This window comes from Acomys russatus, chromosome 28, assembly GCF_903995435.1.
Source record: "Acomys russatus chromosome 28, mAcoRus1.1, whole genome shotgun sequence".
Lineage (NCBI taxonomy): Eukaryota > Metazoa > Chordata > Mammalia > Rodentia > Muridae > Acomys > Acomys russatus.
Window position 1 is genome coordinate 4,848,295 of NC_067164.1, and position 24,766 is coordinate 4,873,060.

At 46.1% G+C, this 24,766-nt stretch overlaps 1 protein-coding gene across 1 annotated transcript in view; it reads left to right on the forward strand.

Annotated features, from left to right (window-relative positions):
* The window catches only part of Cracd (capping protein inhibiting regulator of actin dynamics), a 46,031-nt gene extending 21,596 nt beyond the window's left edge, over positions 1-24,435 (forward strand). The window contains exons 3-9 of the mRNA XM_051170425.1: positions 213-377; positions 2,784-2,852; positions 5,343-5,525; positions 6,686-9,566; positions 14,852-15,042; positions 21,099-21,261; positions 23,905-24,435. Of these exons, the coding sequence (XP_051026382.1) occupies positions 213-377; positions 2,784-2,852; positions 5,343-5,525; positions 6,686-9,566; positions 14,852-15,042; positions 21,099-21,261; positions 23,905-24,065 (3,813 nt within the window). The 3' untranslated portion in view covers positions 24,066-24,435. The remainder of the gene's footprint in view (positions 1-212; positions 378-2,783; positions 2,853-5,342; positions 5,526-6,685; positions 9,567-14,851; positions 15,043-21,098; positions 21,262-23,904) is intronic.
* The last annotated feature ends 331 nt before the right edge of the window (positions 24,436-24,766 follow it).

The following is a 24,766-nucleotide window of genomic DNA, read 5'->3' on the forward strand; positions in this document are numbered from 1 at the left end:
TACAAGGGGTGGCTGGAGTTTTTAAAGCTCTGAAGATGGAAACAAGTAGACCCCCTGTGGCACTGCCTCGAGGATCCTTGGCATGGCGGTGCCTCTAGAAGGCAGCTGAGCACAGCTCTCCCCTTGTCGCTGCCTGCCTGTGCCGGGTCACCAGCTCATGGCTGTGGAGAACTTGACTGTTTCAGAGTATCTTCCCTTTGTTTTCTCCCCAGCGACAGTTGGGCAAGAATATCAAGTTTGGGCAGCGGCCACCTAATGCTTTCCCCATGAAGAAGGCAGGCAGCACAGATGCCAGCTCAGAAGAGGACTTCTGCCTCACCAGTCCCATGGAAATTGTGACTCAGCAGGACATTGTCCTCTCAGACACAGAGAACAAAGTAAGTCTCCTCCGTGGGAAATTGCGATGCAGACAAGCCAGAGACTAGAAAGCTGGCAGCAGACAGTGGCATGTGATGAGCCTACAGTCCACGGTGGGGGGGAGGGGCGGGCAGGGGCCTGAGGTTACTGAGGACCAATGAGAAAGATGGGGAGGAGGAAAGCACAGGCTCTTTGCAGATGCTCTTGCCAGTGCCTTCTACACATCCTTCCAGGCCTGGATGGCTGAGCTGCTTCTGGGGAGGGGGGGCTCCTGCCTGGCCTCACCCCTGCAAACTGCACTGTCTCATCTATGCTTTGGCATCCATATCCCCCATCGGTATCCGCTCGCATAAAATTGTTTCCTCTCCTTCTCTCAACGCTGGCCTCTTTGTAGCTGAAACTGCATCGTGTGTATCTCTGTCTTCTCAGGACTCAGAGCCTGCCAGCTGAGAGCCCTGACTAATTATTTGTCAAATTGGACTAATTTATAAGAAATGGAAAAGAAAGCAGTGGGGGTCCAGTGAGACAGTGCATCGCACAGGCCAGCTTGGAGTCCCCTCAGCGTGGAAAGAATGTCACATTCTAGCACCTTGCAGGCTAAATTTGTCTAAACCTTCCAGGAAGCGCTTTGAATAGATCCCCAAATTCGGGGTTCTTCCAGGCTACATGTAGAAGAAAGGGCACAAAGGTCCCTTGAACAGCCAGAGCCTGGGGTTCTCCAGTGACAGGTAGACTTCGAATCTTTTAAAAAGTGTCTTCTACACTTTGCCTATCAGAATCCCAGAATTTGGGTGTGTGTTACTAAAATGGGCCCAGCTATTATCAGTGAATATGCCAAAGAGTAGCAATCAAAACAAGCAACTTGCACTGAAGAGGGACAGTCACCACTACTGCCACCCCTGTTGGGGCTTGGTCAGGATGATCCCGGGCACCCACATGTTGACACACGGATTGAGGGGAAAGCAGGGAACGGGTGTCCTGCCTTCCTTGTTGTGGGTTTGAAAATGCTCTCCCCGGCCTGTCCAATGTCAGGCGGCAGCCGCAGCCATCGCTCTAACACAGAATTCCCGAGGACTGATGCGTCCCAAGTGGGAGGTGCTGTGGCCTCGGGGAGGAGGCGAGGTTCTTTGCTCAGCCGACCTTGTCTTAGGTGTGGGTGTTACATAGATGAGCAAGATTTGTCCCGGGAGGGCCTCTGGTGGTTTACATCCCTAATGAGAGAGTGTCACCGAGCACACAAGTCAGCATGTAGGTAAAGGTAATTGTTTGTGATCAGGCAGAATGCTGCCTGCCAAGAATAAGACGGTAAGTACCGCAGTGGGAACGGGGTTGGGTTTCTAGACGTGGGCATGTTTAGAACAGACCAAGGGATGACAAGATGGATGAACACTCGCTCTAGGAACGGAAATGAGCCAGAATAAAGATCCAGAAGAGAGCGGGCTGATCTTGAAAAGACGATCAGAAAGCTGGTCGGGTGTGGCTGGCTGCGGGGAGGACGCTGAAAACCACGAAAAGGGAGAGATTCTGTCTGTAATTCTGAGCAATAGGAAGCAAGGAAGGGTCTGGAGCTGATTTTTTAAAATTTATTTAAGTGTGTGTGTGCACATACGTGCACATGTGTGTGCATATGCATGTGGTTGCACACCATGGCACATGTGTGGAATTCAGAAGACAGTTCTTAAACATGTCTTCTCTCCTGTCCCTGCTACTTTCTGGGTTCTGAGAATTCAGCTGGGGTCATCAGATCTGTACCTACCCATGGGGTCACCCCACAGAGCCCTGAATTGTGTCCCTAGACACCTTTTTAAAATGGGCAGCAGTGTAGAGTGGACCCAGGCAAGCCAACACACCAACACAACATAGACGTGCAGCCACCCATCCCAAAGGTGTATGTGACCTTATGAGGATGTTTCCGGGGCGAGCCTGGTGTGTTACCCTCAGCTTTTCCCTTCCTGCTCTTTCACCTTCTCAGTTCTGGCCTTCCGCATCTGCCTTCTGGGAGGAAGTTTTGTATTCGTGCTCTGCTTAGGAGTCTCACAGGTGAAAGGTAGAAGGGCTGCCAGCAAGCCGGAAAGCTCTGAGGTTGGAGCCATGTATAATACGTCAGGCCCTACTTCCCGGGGAGGAGGGAAGAGGGGGTAAGGAGGTGGCCTCCAAGCAGCCTCTCGGCTTCTCTCAGGCCTTGGAAGGAAGCAGGAGGACTTGAGGCTGGGAGTTAGCCAGGTGGGAACTACTCTGAACTCAGGAAATGGAGTATTGTGCCCCTCCCAGTCAGCCAGTCGCCATGGTGATCCCTGTTGGTTACTGGAGAGCAGATGTCCCCTGTGGAGTAGGAGGCTCCCTGATCAGGCATAGGCCGTGCTAGTTGTTTGCCCAGCACTTCCTGTCCCCACATTTAACTCCAAGTGCTCTCTCTTCTGTTCCAGTCCAGTGATACGCCAAGTTCTTCAAGTCCTCTGAATCTACCTGAAGCCGGAAGTGAGATGGAAGAGAAGGTAATGGGACTTGAACTTTTTTATTTAGTCGCTTTCCTTTATTATTTACCATCTGCTGTTTCATTTTCTATTTGTAAGCCAGCACAACCAGTGGTAGAGGCATAAGTATCCATTTCCATGGCAACACAACCACTAGACTTCTGAGCCCTGCTCCAAAGAACAGCCATACTCCCATAATGCCTTGGGAGTTTTAGACAATGATAGTTTCCCTAAATGCAAAAGCATCGTGTACTTCAAGACATTGTTAATCCATTGAGAAGGGCATTCTAGAATGCCTGCAGCTACTCAAGACTGTAGGGGAAACCTTCTATTGTGTACAAATGTAAGAAACAAACCCCAAACCCAGCCTTACCTTTCTCTGATTTTACATGTACACCTACATTTTTAATGTCCCTTTATTAATTTATGTGTGTATGAGACTATGTGTCTGCATGTGTGTGTATCTGTGTGTGTGTATGTATATCTGTGTGTGTAAGTGTATACACACTTGCTCACACATGCTCATGCATACACACACAAAGAGAAGTCAGGAGTCCCACTCTACCACTTTCCTTGTTAGTCTCTGGAGATAGACTCTTCTCACTGGCCGGGGACCAGCAAGTCCCACTGGTCTGCCCGTCTCCAGCCTCCACAGCATTGGGGTTCCAGGCACATGAACGACCATGGCCTGCTTTTCACGTGGCTGATGGGATCTGAACTCAGGTCACATCCCGCATGGCCCGGGATTACACCTGCAGTCTGAGGAGTCAAGACCCTTCATCCTGAGCCTGTGTCCTGTAGGAACTGGGTTTTCTCGTGAGAATTCTCAGCTCTACATGGGGTAGGCCTTCTCTGAAGAGACTGAAGGATGTGCCACTGACCAGCTTTGTACCCGTGAAGGGTGGCTCTGAAGAGCACCACTACCCAGACGGGGATGCAGCCCAGTGAGAACAGCTGGGCTTGACACTAAAACCCCAGCCTTGAGTGCCTCTCCCTGGCACCAGTCTGTCACGCTGGCTCTGCTATTCACCCATGTACCTCGTTGGGAATGGGAATTTTATATGTTATAAGAATAACCATAAACCATTGAAAGCTACAAGGCCAAAGGCTGGAAATACTTGTCTACTTCCTAACTCATGAATTCATGTGTACTAAGCTGTCCTTGCTGACTAGAATTATGTACTAGTTTGGTCTCTCATCTTTTGTGAATAGATGTGGGAGGTAATTGTGAAAATGCAAGCCCTTTGCATGCCAACCTCATGGACTTTCCATGTGCAGCGCCAACAATGCGCAAGCCTGGCCCTGTCCAGTGCTGGCCTTTGTGCACAGAGCTGCTGCTGGTGACACTGAAGGGCCGTGAGCGCCCCCTGCTGCACACTGACATAGGGGCCCTGTGCTCACCAGAAGTCTCCATTCTCTAAGCTGCAAGTATGACGTCCTACTGTCATCATTCAATGTGTGCGGTTTGTCTAAGGTTTTCAAAAAAGAGTTATTTTATTTTTTGTTCATGAGCATTTCGCCTGTATGTGGGTATGTGCACCACAAGTGTGCCTGGTGCCCATGGAGGTCAGAGGGCGATATCAGATTCCCTGGAGTTACAGATAATTGTGAGCCAGCATGTGGGTGCTGGGGAGTGTTCTTTACTGCTGAACTATCTCTCCAGCCCCTTAAATTACTTTCTGAAACAAGAGTCTCGTGTAGCCCAGGCAGGCCTCGAACTCAGTATGGCCCACGGTGCCTTTCCTGATCCTCCTGTCTCCCCAGTACTAAGAATACAAGTATGCGTCACCATGCGGGGTGGGAAGTGACCTTTTAGTGGATGTATTTTCAGTCCAGAACTGCAAGGCTGTTCCACTTTCTTTTCAGAAATGACACTTATCCCTGGATCGTGTGTTTTTGCCACTTGGCTTTCTTTCTTTCTTTCTTTCTTTCTTTCTTTCTTTCTTTCTTTCTTTCTTTCTTTCTTTCTTTTTCACTGGAGCACTTGTTAGCTTTTTGGTGTCATGTCCTTAGCATTTTATGGCTTTGAGTGAGCATGTCAAAACATTTAAAAATGTTTAATAATATATATACCCACCTCCCCCCCCAGATTCTTTGACAGTTTCATCCATGCATACCTGTATTGCTCATACCCATCCATCCCCGACTCCTCCCATCTGCTTTCCCTCCAGCCCTCTCCCACTACACCCCCTCCCTACTTCATGCCTAGCTCTTCTTAGAGTTGCTCCCCCCCATTCCACCCCCTGCTGTGTCCATGGGTGTGGTGCCTTCTCCTGTTTCTCTGACCTGCCTCTGTGCCTCTTTATGCCCTGTAAGCAAAACCCTTGGCTTCCTTCAACTTCAGAACCTAGTTGGGAACTGGCTGTGATTTTCAGAACTTTGCATGTGGACCGACTGACTTTCCCTAAAACGATATTCCCTGGGCTAAGCCAGGCAAGCCGACCCCAGTGGGATTCCCTGCGAGTCATGCTCTGATCCGTGCCGACTTTTATATCTTAATCTGCACCACAGGCTGCTCCAGCTAAACCGTCTCGGCCAAAAAGGCACTTCTCGCCTGCTGGCACCATCGAAAGTGTCAACCTGGATGCCATCCCCCTGGCCATTGCCCGTCTGGACAACAGTGCTGCCAAGCACAAACTCTCTGTTAAGCCAAAAAACCAGAGAATCTCAAGGAAGCACAGGTGGCTTGCCCAGGTGCGTATCGTCTGTTGTTAGCTGCTGAGCCCTTGCTTGCCGGGCCCCGCGTGCTGCACTGGAGTAGAGCCATAGTAAGTCTACGTCTCTCCCTTGAGTGGTCAGCAGTGTACAGTGGTCTCTTTACCCTCCATGGCCCGAGGTGGAGGACCTCAGGGTGCTGCCTAAGGAGGGGTGCAGGTGCCTGGGAGTTTTCTATGCCAGAAAAGCAGGCCAGCTCCACTTAGCTGAGGGCTTTTTTAGGGTGTGTTTTCAAGTCACAAGCTTCGGGGGGCAACAGTGAAATCCAAGTCTTTTTTTTTTCTTCTCACCTTACTAATGCCAGTTATTGTTTTTTCCTGTTGTTAATTCATACTAAGAAAAATAAATTTGGAAATGGCAAATGAAGTAGCTGGAGGGCAAAACAAAATATATTCTTTCTTCTGTTCCCTCAACTACTCTTGCTTTGTATGATTTCACTTGGGAAGGAACACATTTTGAGACTCCAATGAATACCCTGTCTCATCCCATGCGTACTATATGTACATACATACGTATGATAAGGTTTACTTCCTAAATTAGGAATGGCAAAAAGATTTACAACAGTAACAAATTAGAATAGTCATAATGACATCCTGTACTGAGTTGTTTAAAGCATGTTGGTTGTTTCTGGAGATTTACCCGGCAACTGGAACGGCGGGAGCAAAACCTCTGATAAATGGGATATATTAGCTACCACTCTCATCGCTGTGACAAAATAGCTAACAAGGGCAGTTTAGGGCAGGTGTATTTTGACTAATGGTTTGGGGGTACAGTCACTCATGTCCCAGAAATCATGGCAGCAGGACTGCAAGGCAGCAGTTGCTTTGCCCGCAGGAAGCAGAGAGAAAGGGTAGTGCTAGGCTTGTTTTCTCCTCCTTACTCCTCCTACCAAGGCCCCAGCCCTTCCCACCTCAGTTAAGAGGTTCTGAAAACATCCAAAAGGTGTGTTGTCATGGTGATTCTAGGTCCAGTCTGGTTGAAAAGGAGGCTTCAAGGTTTTGGGCAGCTGCAGGGATTGTTGCTGTGTCTGTAACTTGAGAACACATGCCCTCTTGAGATTAGGAGGGTCGCCTGGCTGTGGCTGGGACGTTAGGGTGGTGTAGAAAAAGGCTAAGTCTGCTTCCCCCTTTCCTTGTCAGGACCGACAGAATGAACCAGGCAGCTTTGAGAGTCAGTCCTCCCTGGACCAGAACGGGCAGCCAGGAGAAGACAAGCACATTTGGCACGATGAGGAACCAGAACCTTCGGATTCCCATGAAGAGAAAAGACTCCAGGAGGACTATTGGCGGGAACTTGAAGACAAGTGCAAGCGGCAAAAAGCCGAAGCAGCTGAGAAGAGGCGCCAGGAAGAGCAGAGGCGGCAGGCGCTAGAGAGGAGGCTTTGGGAGGAGAGCCTCAGGCAGGAGCTGCTGCTGGAGGAGGAGGAAGAGGAGGAGGAGGAAAGCGAGGAGGCAGACCTGCAGCTTGAGGCAGGGAAGGCACCTCCAGGACAAGAGCAACAGTCGGGTCTGGAGAAGCAGCGCTGTGCAGAGCTAGGGGAAGCCGGCGACCCCGCACTCCCGGAGACAGAAGAGTGCAGGCGGCGGCAGGAAGAGGCCAAGAGGCAGGAGGAGAAACTGAGGCAGAGTGATGCCCAGAGGCAGGAAGAGGAACTGAGGCAGCACGAGGCCGAGAGGCAGGCGGAGAAATTGAGGCAGCAGGAGGCCCAGAGGCAGGAGGAGGAACTGAGGCAGCGAGAAGTCGAGAGGCAGGAGGAGGAACTGAGGCAGCGGGAGGCCCAGAGGCAGGAGGAGAAACTGAGGCAGCGCGAGGTCGAGAGACGGGAGGAGGAGTTGAGGCAACGTGAGACTGAGAGGCAAGAGGAACTTAGGCAGCGTGAGGCTGAAAGGCAAGAGGAGTTACTAAGGCAGCAAGAGGTCGAGAGGCAGGAGGAGAAACTGAGGCAGGGCGCGGCCAAGCTGCAGTGCACTCAGGAGGTGGCGACTAAGAGCATGCTACAGGAGGAAGAGGAAGAGGCCAAGCGCATAGAAGAGCTGAAAGGGCGGGAAAAGGAGGCGCTAGAGCCGCGAATGGAGGAAGGCCCGCAGAGTCCAAAAGGAAAGAGCCAGCCTCGGCTAACAGACGATACTGACCAGCAAAGCCCACTGCAGCGGGACCTTGATAAAGCAGAGGAACAAGGAAACCTGGAGTCCGTGGGGCAGAGAGCGATCGCCGAGGAGCATAAGAGAGAGGCCCAGCTGGTCGGCGAGCCGGCAGGGCAGAGGGAAGACTTGGACGAGGAATGCAGTGGTGTAGACTTGGAAGGGAGAGAAGCTCCTCAGATAAACATTCCTCAGCCGCAAGGACAGAAGGGCGAAGCACCAGCGCCAGAGGAAAAGAACGAAGTTGCCGCTGCAGACAACGACCAAAAGGTGGAGGAACTCCGGTGGCAGGAGGTGGAGGAGCGGCAGACCATGCCCCGGCCCTACACGTTCCAGGTGTCCTCCGGGAGTAGGCAGATTCTCTTCCCCAAAGTCAACCTGAGCCCGGTGACACCCGCCAAGGACGGGAGCCTGGCCCCAGCGGCCCAGGAACTGCCGGTGCCCCGCGGTGCCACCCCGCACGACCTGCCCTCGGCGCTGAGCATCCCACACACAGCCATTCTGGTCACCGGAGCGCAGCTCTGCGGCCCCGCGGTCAACCTGAGCCAGATCAAGGACACGGTGTGCAAGTCCCTCCTGGGCCTGTCAGAAGAAAAGCGGCTGGTAGACATCCCCGCGGTGGAGCCCAGGGCTGGTGGTGGAAAGTCCAGGCCTCCCCCGGAGTCGCCCAGCAACGCGACCGCGCTAGCCGAGTGGGCTTCCATTAGATCCAGAATCCTGAAGAACGCAGAGGGTGACCAGCGTGGCGACAGAGAGCCGGCCAGAGCCGGGGACGAGCCTGCTCCCCGAGCACGGTGCGATTCCCGAGGGAATGTGCGGAGGACGCCGCCAGTCAATGCCAAGTTCTCCATCATGCCCGCCTGGCAGAAATTCTCGGACAGCGGCTCAGAGACCTCCAAACAGAGCCTGGATGGTGAAAGCGTAAGGAAAACGCCAGGGCCAGCACCCAGTGAAGAGACGACACCCCAGCCTCTGCCTGCAGCGGCTCTGGAGCCCCAGAAGAGCCTGGAGAAGCAAAAGGTTAGCCAGGAACCACCAGACACCACTGATGGATGCAAATTTGCCAAAGACCTTCCATCTTTCCTCGTCCCAGGCCTGCCTTCTCCCCAGAAAGCTGCGTCCCGCACAGAGTCCACGACAACTTCGGACAGCGAAACCGCGAGTGATGTAGGAAAGCCAGACCCTGTCATACCAGGAGGTGAGGAAAAGGCCTCGCCCTTTGGAATAAAACTGAGACGAACCAACTACTCTTTGCGCTTCCACTGTGACCAACAGGCCGAACAAAAGAAGAAGAAGAGGCACAGCAGCACGGGAGACAATGTGGATGGGGGCACCCCTGCAGCCGCAGCCGGGAGCACCCCTGGAGAGAGAGAGCCTGAAGCCATGGCCCTCAAGCATGGCCCATCCCTTCCCCAGGAGAGAAAGCCAGCCCTAGTCCCTCGGAGGGACTCTGCAGAAAGCCATTCTAGCGGTCACTCTGTTGCTGTAGCCCAGTCGGGGCTACCACCAGCCGGTAGCCAGCCCCCAGCCCCAGAGCGCGACAAGGCAGCAAGCAAAATGCCACCGATGCAGAAGCCGGCCCTGGCTCCCAAGCCTGCCAGCCAGACTCCACCTTCATCCCCACTCTCCAAACTGAGCAGACCCCACTTAGCAGAGTTGCTCGCTAGGCGAGCCGGGAAACTTGACCCCGATCCCAGTGAGGCTTACAAGGAGAGCCAGGAGAGCAGTGATAACCAGCCACCCTCACCATCACTGCCAGAGGAGCCCAAGAGGCAGCAGAGGGATGAGGAAGAAGTGCCAGAAAAGAAGCCAGCTTCCCCGCCTCTGCCGGGCAGCCAGCAAGAGAGACCTTTCCTAACTCCTGAAACAGGTAGAAAAGGTAGGTATGTGGCGGGCAGGTTGGCCGCCCAGCTTCATTCGGTGGAGAGGGAATTGAGAGAGGTTTAGGGAGACCTTAATTAGGAACAAGTTTGCCCCAAGCCATTTCCTTTACATCTTCCACATTCTTTGACTTGGAATGTAATCCCAGTTAACACAGATCTCATTAACCATTTTGAGCAAGTGTGTAGAGACAGAGACATCAAAAATAAGAGTTTCCATCTGAGTAACGGGGGCGGGAAAGGTGGGAAGGGAGGTCAGGGCATTAGCTCCGCTATGCTATATAAAACACAGGCAGCTGGGGCAAGGCACAGATTGAGAGCCACTGTTTACCCAATATGAAGTAACTTAGAGCAAGGCATAGCAGGGCCTCAGCAAGTCCTTTTCATTTTTATTCATGTTTACAGGGTTGTTGTTGTTGTTGTCACTGGCAGTTCACCCACGTATTCATAAGGACAGGCTCCACCAACCCAAGATCATGTCCCTTAGTCCTGACCAAGTGTGCGTCTCTTGCAGCCTGGTACTGCAACAGAATCCAGATCCCTTTCCCTTTCACGCCTTTCTTTTCCACATTGTTTTCCTTCACTCGTTTCAGAGATCATCTCTAGTCTTAGAATTATAAACACACTCAACATGCAGATTAATTCTCTTGACAAGAATCTTGCTCTTGCCAAGTGGTGGCACACACCTCTAATCCCAGCACTTGGGAGGCAGAGGCAGGCGGATCTCTGAGTTTGATGCCAGCCTGGGTTATAGAATGAGTTCCAAGACAGGTAGGGCTACACAGAGAAACTCTGTCTTGAAAAACAAACAAATAAACACTTTGCCCTTAATTTTCTTGTTTATAACAGGGCTAACAGCACGCAGAGAAAGTGTGTGTGTGTGTGTGTGTGTGTGTGTGTGTATGCTATAGTAACATTTACAAAACATTCCTTTTTGTATCCATCCCCTTGGTGGCTACTGTATCCCCTATCTTTTTTTGTTTGCTTGCTTGTTTGTTTTGTTTTTTGAGACAGGGTTTCTCAGTGTTGCCTTCACTGTCCTGGACTCACTTTGTAGACCAGGCTGGCCTCGAACTCACAGTGCTCCACCTGCCTCTGCCTCCCGAGTGCTGGGATTAAAGACATGCACCACCATGCCCGGCATCCCCCATCTTACAGATGTGGCCAAAGAAGCAACCCTATGTTTTCTAAATGGCCCAGAGAACATATATAATGTGTTTCTGCTCTTTCCCTTTATTTGTCATTTTAGTGGAAGACGGTGGCTCAGCCCAAAAGACTAGTCCTCTCCAAGCGATGTATTTGCCCCACTCCTTTTCCTGGGTGGGCATGAGACGTTGATAGTAGCCTCTGGATTCTTCCTACAGTGACTTTAGCTTTTGTGTTACTAGCTCTTGTTCTTCTCAGCCTGACAGGCTCCATCAACCTCATCTCTTCCCCACGAAGAAAAAGCTCATTTCTTTTAGAGGCACTACTTTTGATTGTTGTAATTTTCTTTCCCAAACGATTGCCGCCCCTGTTTTCTTTCCTTGCGTTTAGATTTTGGATTTTCAGACCCCAGATTAAATATGCTGGGCATAGTGGCTCAGGACCCCTAAGACCAAGTTTCCAGCACAAAGGAAATGTATTTGCCCCTGAGTGGCAGAGGGCAGAGAATAAGACACAAGGGTAGGAGGAAGAAGAGACAGACGTGGCACATAGAAAAATTGCAGATTATAAAGGTAAAGGGGAAAACCCATGTTAGGATCAGGTGTTTAATTTTAATTGGGCGTGATAATTAGGTGAGTTAAAGGGGCCTTGTGACTGCTGGACTTCAATGCTTTGATTGCTGGAGCTCGGTAGTCAGCCTCAGGAGGAGGAATTGGCCACATAAGGGAGTGGACCTTGGTGGCTTCAGGAATGTCATCTAACAGGTTTTTATCGAGGCAGAGGGAGAAAGGCAAAGCCTGCCAGCGCCATGCTCACCACAATCAAGCTGAGTCTCTTCAGCATATGCCTTTGATCCCAGTACTTGGGAAATATGGGCAGACAGGTCTGTGTGAGTTAGAGGCAAGCGTGGTCTACATAGCTAGTGCCAGGCCAGCCGGTGCTGGCTCCGTGGTTAAGATCTCATCGTGCTCTTACAAGCACCAGAGTTCAGTCACAAGCACCCAGCTAGTGAGACCCTGCCTCACACAGACAAAAATAAATAAAATAAATAAGTGTGAAAACAAAGACTACTTGTTTTAGTTGCTGCCTTCCTTCACTGGAGTTTTGCTAGTCAACTTTTCTAAGCCAGGGCTGACCGTCCCCTCAGATCAGACATGGCCACTTTTGTTTATTGCTTGTATCCATGCAGAACCATCATTAGCTAAAACTCCCAGCATGTTATCTACACCTCAAGCAAGGTCCAGGGTGGGCGATGTGTATCTGCTTTGCAAATCATGGCAGCATTTTTTCTTCTCTTTGGCTAAGTTCTTGTCCGATCTGATCTCTTTACAAAGTGGCAGGCAAAGAACTTGTTGCCTCAGCCAGTCTCTGCTGCTTGTGTTATTAACAGTAAATTAACTAATAAAAGTTTTTATGCCATTTACTTATCATCTAAATACTCATGTAGTTAAAAGGAAGTCTATTCCAAATAATTACCTGGTTATAGAATCTTCCAATATGCTAAAAGTGAGAATAAACTCACCGCTCCTTCCAGCTCTGCACAGTCCTCCTGTGCAGTCTTTCCCAGTTTTCTCCCAGATTCTTAATCCAAGCTAGGTGTGGTGGCGCACGCCTTTAATCCTAGCACTAGGGAGGCAGAGGCAGGTGGATCTCTGTGAGCTCAAGGCCAGCCTTGTCTACATACTAAGTTTCAGGACGGCAGAGCTATATAGTGAAACTCTGTCTAAAAAAGAAAAAAAAAAAAAACAGATTAAAAAAAAAAGAACCATATTCCTAATTACATACAACCCTTGGTAATATGGACTGAGTGCCTGGGTATTTATTAGTATTTATTTTTTACACCTAAAAGTAGAGAAATAAGGGGGTATAAAGATGGCCTAGGGGTTAAGATCGCCTACCGCTCATACAAGGACCAGAGTGTGGATGCAAGCACCCTTATTAGGTAGTTCACAAATACTTATAATTCCAGGTCCAGGAGGATCCAATGCCTCTGGCCTCTATGGGCGCCTGCACGCATGTGTACACACACCACACACACAAAATATACATACACACATGCATACACGCATATACATACACACACAATTCAAAATAAATCTTTAAAAGTAGACAAATTGAAACACTCGTGATTTCTTCACCTGATAAAATGTCTTACACACTCTGTGGCATTCAACCAATTTTAAAGACCACTGACTCACAAAGGAGCCTGTTTCTAGAGGCTATGCAAGGACAGTGGGACAGCCAAAAGAAACTCTAGTTTTGCTGCCACCTCAGTTTTCCCATGCTTTGGTATGGCCTGGCGGTGGCTGACGTTTCATCAGCCGGTCCCTAGCAGGCTGCCCTGTACTTTGGAATATGTGAAAGTGTGGTGATTATTTTTTCACAAGCCTTGTGAAAATCCTTGGCTGAGGCACAAACAGAAATCCAATTTTAATGTCCTGTTTATGGTCCTGTGAGCTAGCCCTAATAAGCCTTTACACTTACTCTTTTAAAATCTGGTCCAAGATACCTTGTTAGGGCAGTAGTTGGTATGTCAGCCTTAGAAAATACCATTACCCCAGACTACTCAAAGTGGAGTTCTCAGGAAATACAAACTTCCTTTCTCTCCACTTTAAAACAATTTGTCTTCATTTTCTGTTTGTTTTTAGGAAATAGATGGCAAGAAAAACACTGTGAAGTTGTAATTCCCCCACCACAGAGTGTGAGCGCTGATCAGGCCTTTGGCACAGATGGCGTTGCTGTCTTTGATGGCCGGCATAGACATGGCAGGGCCGCTGTCCGCCAGCTTCTGTGATCTAGACTGAAGACCTGATAGGGATACGTTTCAGACACTGGCCTCCCCCTGGAGTGAACTCAGCTGTTTGTAGCTGGATGTGATCCCTGCATTCTGCCTCTAAGAGAACCTCTCTCGTAATTTGGGGTTCCCTTCATTACTTTGTTCTAGTTGTGCCAAAGCCTGGTCAGTGAAGTAACATAGCCATGTTAGTTTTCTTTGACTCGGGCTGAGTCCTACTGGTACCTGCAGTTCTCCATCACTGGAAAAGAAAAAAGGAAGAAAAACCAAACTGTGCCCCATTTTGGCTTAAATTTTTTATTCCGTCTTGTTTTCTCCTTATTTGGTCTTTCTCTTTATCTGGAGTATAATATAAAGTCCATCTGCCTGAGTACTCTGATTATGCTAAGACTCTGGACCATCAAAGTGTAAACATCTATTAGATTCCCGAGGAACAGGCTGTAGTAAGCCCCTTTCTCTTGATATAATAAACAACTTGATACAGTTATCTCTGAAAGTATGTGATATCACTTAACAGAAAAGAAAGGGACTTTTGTCTCGTGGGCATAAATAATATTTGCAGTTCACTTTTGTAAAGGTTTAGTATAGGGCAAGCACTAGTCTAAATATTATAAACATAAGGATCTCTTTTCATTTAAAATATTTTTTTTTTTGGGAGGAGGGCTGGAGAGATGGCTCAGAAGTTAAGAGCACTGGCCATTCTTCCAAAGGTCCTGAGTTCGATTCCCAGAAACCACATGGTGGTTCTTAACCATTTGTAATGAGATATGGTGCTCTCTTCTGGAGTACAGGAAGAACACTATATATATAATAAATAAATAAAGCTTTAAAAATATTTTTAAAATAAAATATTTTTTGTTAAGACTTTTGCTATATAGGCCAGGTTGGCCTTGAATGTATGATCCTTGGGAATGATACGTTGATTATGGACCAACTTTCAATGTAAGCATTGGTTCACAGTCATGGGGCTCTTAACTGTGTCCCGGGAAGCCTTGACCTCAGCAGCTGCTTCAAATATTTAACACTGCTGTTTTGCTGTTGTTTGTTTTTGGTTTTTGTTCTTCACATACTGGGGTTCCCTATAAGATATTGTTTAAAAAGAAAAATGAATCTCACCGAGGCAGTGAACTGTCTGGGTCTCTTCTTGTAAAGTAGTTCCACTTGTAGGGAAGAAAAATGCCCCTGCTTTCTCTTAGTCAAAGATGTTGCCTCCACCTGGTGGATTCCCCTGGGCATCAGCATAAAGTTCATATGCCTGTTAGTCACCACGATGCCACAGGTTTTTCGGGATGAGGAGCTAAGTCAACTGTTAATTGCAGCAAACGGCATCTTTTCCTTCCACAGAGAAGCCCGTGCTTCAGAGCAGGCACTCTTTAGATGGCTCCAAATTGACAGAGAAAGTTGAGACTGCTCAGCCACTGTGGATAACATTGGCGCTGCAGAAGCAAAAGGGATTTCGCGAGCAGCAGGCAACTCGAGAGGAGAGGAAGCAAGCCCGGGAGACCAAGCAAGCAGAAAAGCTCTCCAAGGAGACTGTGAGTGGCCCACTCTGTTTTCAGTGTTGCTCTCCTAAGCTTAACTCTCTTCTGAGCCATGGGATTTATCTCTAAGATGGTAACTGAAGGTACTGTTCAAAAAGGGCAGGGAAGTAAATAAATTGACAACCTTTAAATCAAGAAAGCTTTTTATTTAAAAAAAATAATTTATTCATATTACATCCCTATTATTATCCCCTTGCTTGTATCTTCCCATTCCCACCCTCCCTTGTTTGCCTTGTTTCCCTCCCTTAGACCTCTGACAGAAGGGGACCTCCTCTCTCATCATAAGACTACAGCCTGTCAGGTCTCATCTGGATTGCCTGTTTCCCTTCCTCTGTGTGCCCACCAGGCCTCCCCACCAAGGGGAAGTGATCAAATTCGGGACACCTGAGTTCATGTCAGAGGCAGTCCCCGCTCTCCCCACAACCATGGAGAATGAGTTTTCCATTGGCTAGATCTGAACAGGAAGTCTGCATGCATTGTCCTTGGTTGGTTAAACAGTTTGTGTGGGACCCCCTGGGTCCAGATCCTCCAGCCTTGATGTTCTCCTTATGGGGCTCCTGAACCCCCTGGGTACTTCCATCCGCCCATTCTTCCATACCACTCTCACCTGGAGTCTAGCAGTGAGTCCCAGGATCTGTCCCCATCCTCCACTGAGTGAAGACTTTCATTTAGAGGACATCTATGTTGGGCTAATAGCCACTTATAAGTGAGTACATACCATGCATGTGTTTCTGGGTCTAGGTTACCTCACTCAAGATGATCATTTCTAGTTCTATCCATTTGCCTGCAGATCTCAAGATTTCCTTGTTTTTAATAGCTAAGAAGTATTCCAGTGTGTAAATGTACCACAGTTTCTTTGTCCAGTCTTTGGTTGAGGGACATCTAGGTTGTTTCCAGATTCTCACTATTACAAGTAAAGCTGCTATGAACACAGGTGAACAATGTCCTTGTTGTATGGTAGAGCATCTTTTGGGTATATGCCCGTGAGTGGCATAGCTGGGTCTTGAGGTAGCACTATTTCCAATTTTCTGAGAAAGCCCCAGATTGATTTCCAAAGTGGTTGTACAAGTTTGCACTCCCACCAGCAATGGAGGAGTGTTCTCCTTTCTCCATATCCTCACCAGCATGTGCTGTCACTTGAGTTTTTGATCTTAGCCATTCTGATGGGTGTAAGATGAAATCTCAGAGTGGTTTTTATTTGCATTTTCCTGATGACTAAGGATGTTGAGCATTTCTTTAACTGTTTCTCAGCCATTCGATATTCCTCGGTTGAGAATTCTGTTTAGCTCTGAACCCCATTTCTTAACTGGGTTATTTGCTTTGTTAGAGTTTAATTTCTTCAGTTCTCTATATATTTTGGATATTAGCCCTTTGTTGGATCTAGGGGTTAGTGAAGATCTTCTCCCAGTCTGTAGGCTGCCATTTTGTTCTGTTACCAGTGTCCTTTGACTTACAGAAGCTTTTCAGTTTCATGAGGTTCCATTTTATTAATTTTTTATCTTAGAGCCTGAGCTATTGGTGTTCTGTTCAGGAAGTTGTCTCTTGTGCCATTGAGTTCAAGGCTTTTCCCTACTTTTTCTTCTAACAGATTTAGTGTCTCTAGTTTTATGTTGAGGTCTTTAATCCACTTAGACTTTAGTTTTGTGCAGGGTGATAAATATGGATCTACTTGCATTTTTCTACATGTAGACATCCAGTTAGACCAGCGCCATTTGTTGAAGATGCTACCTTTTGTCCATTGTGTGAATTTGGCTTCTTTGTCAAAAATCAAGTGTCCATAGGTGTGTGGGTTTATTTCTGTGTCTTTGATTTGATACCATTGATCAACCAGCCTATTTCTATGACAGTACCAAAGTGTTTTTATTACTGTTGTTCTATAGTACAACTTGAGATGAGTGATGGAGATTCCTCTGGAAGCTCTTTTATTGTACAGGATTGTTTTAGCTATTACTTTTTTTTTTTTTTTCATATGAAGTTGAGAATTGGTCTTTCAAGGTCTGTGAAGAATTGTGTAGGTATTTTGATCGGGATTGCATTGAGTCTGTAGATTGCTTTTGGTAGGATGGCCATTTTTACTATGTTGATCCTCCCAACCATGAGTAAGGGAGATCTTTCCATCTTCTGATGGCATCTTCTATTTCTGTCTTCAGAGACTTGAAGTTTTTTTCATAGAAGTCTTTCACTTGTTTGGTTAGAGTTACACCAAGATCCTTTATATTACATATGTCTATTGTGAAGGACATTTGTCTACTGACTTGAGTTGATTTTTTTATCCAGCCACTTTGGTGAAGGTGTTTATCAGCTATAGTTCTTCTCTGGAATTTTGGGAGTCACTTATGTATACTATCCTATCTGCAAATACCAATACTTGGACTTCTTCCTTTCCAACGTGGATCCTCTTGATCTCCTTTTGTTCTTATTGCTCTAGCTAGAACTTCAAGTACTAAATTGAAGACATATGGAGAGAATGGGCAGCCTTGACTACTCCCTGATTTTAGTGGAATTTCTGAATTTCTCTCCATTTTATTTGATGTTGGCTATTGGTTTGCTATATGTAGCCTTTATTATGTTTAGGTATGTGCCTTGTAACCCTGATTTTCCAAGTCTTTAAACATGAATCAGTAGTGGATTTTGTCAAATGCTTTTTCAGCATCTAAGATGATGATCATGTGGTTTTGTTTTGTTTTTTCCTTTCAGTTTGTTTATATGGTGGATTACATTGACAGATTTCTGCATATTGAACCATACCTGCCTGCCTGGGAACCCTGCCTACTTGGTTATGATGAATGACATCTTTGATGTGTTCTTGGATTTGGTTTGCGAGTATTTTATTGAGTATTTTTGCATCAATGTTCATAAGAGAAATTGGTCTGAAGTTGTCTTTGTTGGGTCTTTGTGAAGGTTAGGTACCAAGGTGACTGTAGCCTCATAAAATGAGTTTGATAATGTTCCTTTCATTTCTATTTTGTAGAATAGTTTGAAGAGTATTGGTATTAGCTCTTCTTTGAAGGTCTGGTAGAGTTTTGTGCTAAAACCATCTGGCCCTGGGCTTTTTTTGGTTGGGAGACTTTTGATGACTGCTTCTATTTCTTCAGGATAAATAGGACTACTTAATTCGTTTGCCTGATCTTGTTTCAACTTTGGCAAGTTGACTCTATCAAGAAAATTGTTCATTTCCTTTAGATTTTCTAATTTTGTGGTGTATAAGTTTTTTTATTAATTTATTCATATTACATCTCAATGGTTATCCCCTCCCTTGTATCCTCCCATTCTTCCCTCCCTCCCATTTTCCCCTTACTCCCCTCCCCTATGACTGTGACTGAGGGGGACTTCCTCCCCCTGTATATGTTCATAGGGTATCAAGTCTCTTCTTGGTAGCCTGCTATCCTTCCTCTGAGTGCCACCAGGTCTCCCCATTCAGGGGACGTGGTCAAAGTGTATAAGTTTTTGAAGTAAGACCTAATGATTCTTTGGATTTCTTCAGTGTCTGCTATGTCTCCCTTTTCATTTCTGATTTTGTTGTTTGGATAGTGTCTCTCTGCCTTTTAGTTAGTTTGGCTAAAGGTTTGTCTATCTTGTTTTCTCAAAGAACTCTTGGTTTTGTTGATTCTTTGAATTGTTCTCTCTGTTTCTAATTTATTGATTTCAACCCTGAGTTTCTTTCCAGCCATCTACTCCCTTTGGATGTTCCTGATTCCCCCCCCCCCCCAACCCCAGGGCTTCCAGATGTGTCATTAAATTGCCTGTATGAGATGTTTCCAATCCCTTTATGAAGGCACTTAGTGCTATGAATGTTCCTCTAGCACTGCTTTCAATGTGTCCCATAAATTTGGGTATGTTGTATCTTCATTTTCATTGAATTTCAGGAAGCCCCTAATTTCTTTATTTCTTCTCTGACTGAGATATCACTGAGAGTTGTTCAGTTTCCAAGTGTGTGTAAGAGTTTTGTTATTTCTGTTGTTGTTGAGGCCCAGATTTAGTCCATGGTGGTCTGATAGGATACAAGGTATTATTTCAATCTTCTTGTATCTGTTGAGGCTTGATTTGTGACTACTGTATGGTCACTTTTGGAGAAGGTTCCATGAGACGCTAAGAAGGTGGTATATAATCCTTTCTGTTTGGGTGAAAAGTTCTGTAACTACCTTTTAGGTCTGTTTGATTCATGACATCGGTTAGTGTCATTATTTCTCAGTTTAGCTTTGTTTTGTTGACCTATCCTTTGGTGAAAGGGGGGTGTTGAAGTCTCCCACTATTAATGTGTGGGGACCAATGTGTAGTTTAAGCTTTATTAATGTTTCTTTTACAAATGTGTGTGCCCTTGTATTGGGGGCATAGATGTTCAGAATTGTGAGGTCATTGTGGTTGAATTTTACTTTGAGGAGGATGAAGTGTCATTCCTCATCTCTTTTGATTAATGTTGGTTGAAAGTCTATTAGATATTAGAATGGCCACTCCAGCTTGCTTCCTGTGTCCGTTTGCTTGGAAAACCTTTTCCCAGCCCTTTACCCTGAGGTAATGTCTATCTTTGTGGCTGAGATGAGTTTCTTGATTGCAGCAGAATGTTGGGTCTTGTTTATGCATTTGTTCTGTTAGTCTGTGTCTTCTTACTGGAGAGTTGAGACCATTGATCTTGAGAGAGATTAGTGACCAGTGACTGTTAGATCCTTTGATTTTGATGTTGGATGAGGTAGTATGTTTGTGTGTTTGTCTGGTTTGCTTTGCTAAAGTGAAGTTATCTATTTACTGTGTGGTCCTGGGTGTGGTTATTAGCCTCTCTGGGTTGGGGTTTTCCCTCTATAATATTCTGTAGGGCTGGATTTGTGGATAGGTACTGTTTGAATTTGTTTTTGTCACAGAATATCTTGATTTCTCTGTCTATAATTATTGAAAATTTTTACTGGGTATAGTGGTCTGGACTGACATCTGTGGTCTCTTGGGGTTTGCAGGACCTCTGGCTGTGCTGAAAAGTCAGGTGTGATTCTGGTACATTTGCCATTGTGTTACTTGGCCTTGTTCCCTTGTGCTTTTAACCTCTTTCTTTCTTTCTTTCTTTTTTTTTTTTTTTTGGTACATTTTATGTTTTGATTATTATGTAGCCGGAGGATTTTCTTTTCTGGTCTAATCTATTTGGTGTTCTGTAGGCCTCTTTATCAGGAAAGCTTTTTTTTTTTTTTAAATAAAATTTAATTTGGTTTTATTATGCCTGTAGGTGAGCCTGATTTGGCAGAATCCAAGATGTATGTTTTTACAGCAATAGCTCACACACAATGGCTTCAGGAGTAGCCTATTCCCTGTCTGAGGTTCCACTTCCCACAGTCTGAATGACCTGAAGTCAATCATGATCCAGAAGTAATAAGTGGAAAACTCCAGGAATAACAATTCATGGACTTAAATTGCCATTTTATGTGATGAAATCTCTTGTCCTACTCCACGGGGCATGAATACTCTTTGTCCCGCATCTACACTGTATGTGCCAAGTACCAGCTAATCATCGGGTGCCCATTTTGGTTGTCAGATCCAATGTCATGGGGTCCTAGTGTTTGTGCCCACCCTAGTTTACTTAATAATGGCCCCAAGGTGTGATGGAAAGGAGACTGGAGGTTAGTGTATGCCAGGAAGCTGCAAAGTACTTCCTGGGGTAAAAGCTCTTGACTTAATAACAAAAGAAACACAACCATGAGCTGAAGTGGTTGGAATCTAAGGTGAGAATGAAACAGGACAGGCTTCAGTTCTCTCCCTGGTTTCAGACCTCTCACGAGGCTCTTATACGATGGCCATCTTGGAGAAGGGAGACTGCTAACTATTGGAGGTACAGAAGTGAGTTTGTGCAGTGGGCTGTCCATCAGGTGCCTTGTTCTGTTCTGTGACCTAATTTTATAATCATCTTGATGGGCTCTTCATCCTTGGTACCCACCACTGAGTCTTCACTGGAGTCCTGTCTTGAAGGCACCGCTCCCAAGTGCAGCCCAGTCCCTCACTAGGGTGCAGAGGCTGCAGGCGAGAGACCATTTTGCACTGAAAACGTACATTCCTTGTTGTTCCCAACATAGGTCAGCGTCAGCCCACAGCCTGGAAGCAGTCGATTAAGCAGAGCTGGTTCCCTGCACAAGTCTGCTGCTCCATCAGAAGATAAGAAGCCCGAAACCGCAGTGTCCAGGCTCCACAGCAGAGAGCAGCTGAAGAAGGCCAACACCCTTCCCACATCCGTGACAGGTAGACAGCTTGCCTATGGGTGCGGGTTTTATTTCTTACCACGCGGGACTGCCACAGCCTCTTAGACATCACAGAGCACAGGCTCTCTGCAGACCCAGTCATGAACTCTGATGCTGATGCGAGCCCAGGAATCCCCCTAGCTCTCAGCAGAGACTGGTAAGATGTCTTCAGTGAGGTACCCAGCCCTTTGGCTTGTAACCTTTACTCTCTTCCGTGATGTAAATCCTTCAGTTGTGGCTAATTTGAAGCTTCTAATATGACACCAACTGGCTTGCTGGGTTTCTGAAATTTTAACAGGACAATATGAGTCACAGCCGGTCCCTCACTGTCCATCATCTGGTTATTATTTATCTTTTTCTTTGTTTGCTAGTAAGGAAGAACATATACCAGAACATTTTTTTTTTTTTAAGGAAGAGATGAATATAACAAGGTTGGGGAAGGCAAGGGGTAAAGTTTAGGTAAACCTGAAGCAGAATGAGCCTGGACTGGTCCTGTCATCTGAAATGACAATAGAGATAAGTATGAGAAAGTCACCACCTGGGCCCCTGTGTGGAGGTTGGAAGTGGAAGCTGCTTCCACTTCCTGGTGACTCACAGTGCAGACACCCAGGCATTCCCACTGATGTGATGCTAGAGAGGGGTTCCGACTGTCTGGCTTTATGGAGGAAGTTTTCTCACCACTGCATCCTTGGTGCTAATTAGCAATGGGCACTTTTCTTGTTTATGGCACTTTAAAGATGTTAAAAATAAAATGTCCCAGTTGTAGTTTTAAACGAAGATACCAGATTATTCTATTTTACCAATAAAGACCCAGGAGCCAGATGCTGGGGTGGAAAACCTGCTAGTCCAGAGAGGCAGAGAGAGCACCTAGCGGATCTTCCTGCTCAGCTCACGTCCTGATGGAAAAGGCCCCCAAAGGCTCACTATCTAAGTTTTTCTCTGCTTGGAACTTGATCTGGATCAACTTTGCCTTGCTGGGGATTACAGATTGCTCTTGAAAAAAGTACAAAGAGGAGATTCTATTAATTATCTAGGATGCAAAATAGGCCTACAGAAAATTAGACCACAAAATGTACAAATCAGGAGAGATCAATTACAAACTCTTAATGAGATATTAACTGGCTACCATTCACTATTAGTTTAACTACTCAAGAGGCTGAGTAAGGTGATAAGAACTTAAATAGCCCAAGAAAATTAGCAACTAAGGCTGAGAGAGAACTGGCTATGGTAGAAAAAAAATTATAGGATGTACATGTGGAGTGCTTGGATCTAAAACTAGATTGTGTTTTGGTTATTTTGCCTTCAACTCCTTCTCCCACAAGAATTCTTATGCAGAGAGAAGATAATAGCTTAGAATGGATAGCTTTAGCACATAAACAGAGCAAAACAGTGAAGACCTGTGTGGAAAAGATTCCTGAATTGATTCTGAAAGGAAAAAATGAGACTTTGCCAATTAGCAGGAATGGACCAGCAGTGGTTTTTTTTTTTTGGAAGAAATTAACAACAGATACCCAAAGGCAAGGAACTTCAATTCATAAAAAGAACTAATTAGATTCTCCCTTGTATAATAAAAAGAACTCCAATTTCTGGTGCTCCTACATTTTACACTAATGCCAATAAATCAAAAAGGGCAGGTTGTAAGTCAGAACATATAGTGAAGGTTTGTTGAGAGTCATTATGATTCAGTTCAAAAATCAAAATTATATGCAATTCTGATGGTGGTGTCAGATTTTCAAGAATCTCGTAGTATAGTAACTGCTCTCAATACACTGAAAGAGTTGTTTTGCATATAGAAGCTGCCGATCTAATTCAGGATGACTCCACCTTCCCTATTTATTCAGTTACAACAAGTGATCAGAAATAGAAATGATCCATTGTATAGAACTCATATAAGATCTCACACGGTCTACCAGGCCCTCTAGCACAAGGTAATGGCGAAATTGATCAACTGTTTGTTTTTTTTTTTAATGTTATATGAGGTTTATTAAATGAGCATGGGGGGAGAAGGAAAGGGTGGAGGGGTACCCCAGAAAAAGAGAGACAGAGACAGAGACAGGAAGAGTAAGAAGAAGAGAGAGTAGGAGGAAGAATCAGAGGAAGTAGAGCCCAACTACTGTTAGGAAGTGTATTAGAGGCTTCAGAGTTTCATAAAAACAGCATGTTAACAGCAAAGGTTTATAGAAGGAGATTTTACCATTTGACACTGTCTCAAAAAGAAGTGACGGGGGTCATGGCAGCTGGTAAGATCCACAGGTTCACCTTGGGGCTCAGGTAGAGGCAGGAAGATTGAGCAGCTCCAAGGCAAGCTCAATCATTCGTGGATTGACCTCTGACTAAGTCAAACTCTCACCCTGGAGAGGGGACTGGAGAGGTGTTTACTAACGGATACAACATTACAGAGAAGTTCAAGAAATCTGTTGTGTAGCACAGTGACCGTAGATAACAACCAACTGGACTCTTAAAATGATGAGAGTAGATTGTCAATGTTGTTATGTAACTCTGTGACTGTCAGCTAGATTTAGCTGTTCTGGGGTGTGTGTGTGAGCACCATTTCATCTACAGTGAGTATGGGTAATTCTGTTGAGTACACTTTCTGTTCTTATGTGGTTCTTACTTATTTCTCTTTCCTTTTGAACCCATGCAGTGGAGATCTCAGATTCTGCGCCCCCAGCCCCACTGGTCAAAGAGGTCACCAAGAGGTTCTCCACCCCAGATGCTGCCCCTGTGTCCACAGAACCTGCCTGGTTGGCTTTGGCCAAAAGAAAAGCAAAGGCCTGGAGCGATTGCCCACAAATTATTAAGTAAACAGTGACTTTTACCCATTTCTCTGGCCAGTTGTTGGCTCTTTTCTTGCCCTTTTTATTTATTTATTTTTTATATGAGGTAAAGAAACCAAGCTAGGGAAAAGAAGCATGTTTTATAGGCTCTAAAATAATGTTTAGAAACTGAACTGGTGGTGTTCATTGTAAAGAGTGTATTTGCACAACCCTGGGTCCTGGTGCCTTGAGCTCCCCCTTGTTCTCAAGAGACAGTTTTGTCTGAGGGACCACATGAAGCGAAATCTGCAAACGAGAGCTCCTCAGGAGAGCCTGCCATGCCCGCCATCCCATGGCCCTCACATGTGCACGCCCATGCACCATTTCAGAACATGTCCTTTTGCCAATCTCTGTAATTTTTTTTTTTGATTCTCTACTCTTCTATCCAGAACATTTACCCCACTATGTTTGAATATGTAACAGTGACAGGTTCACATGTACATAAAACATGGTGTCACTCTCCTGAACGCAGTAACTGGAAAGTAAGGAAAAGCTGGCTCCCAACTCTGTGCCTATGTCTGTCTTTTTTATGAATTTTCCCCACCCTAAAACCATCACAGAGCAAATGCACTCACATTCATACCACACTAGACCCATGGCATGCCTCGTCATACCAGTACCCTCTTGAAAGACACATGGACCATTTGGCCTAGCTGGCTCCTAAGGAACATTTGTATTTAATCTGATGAA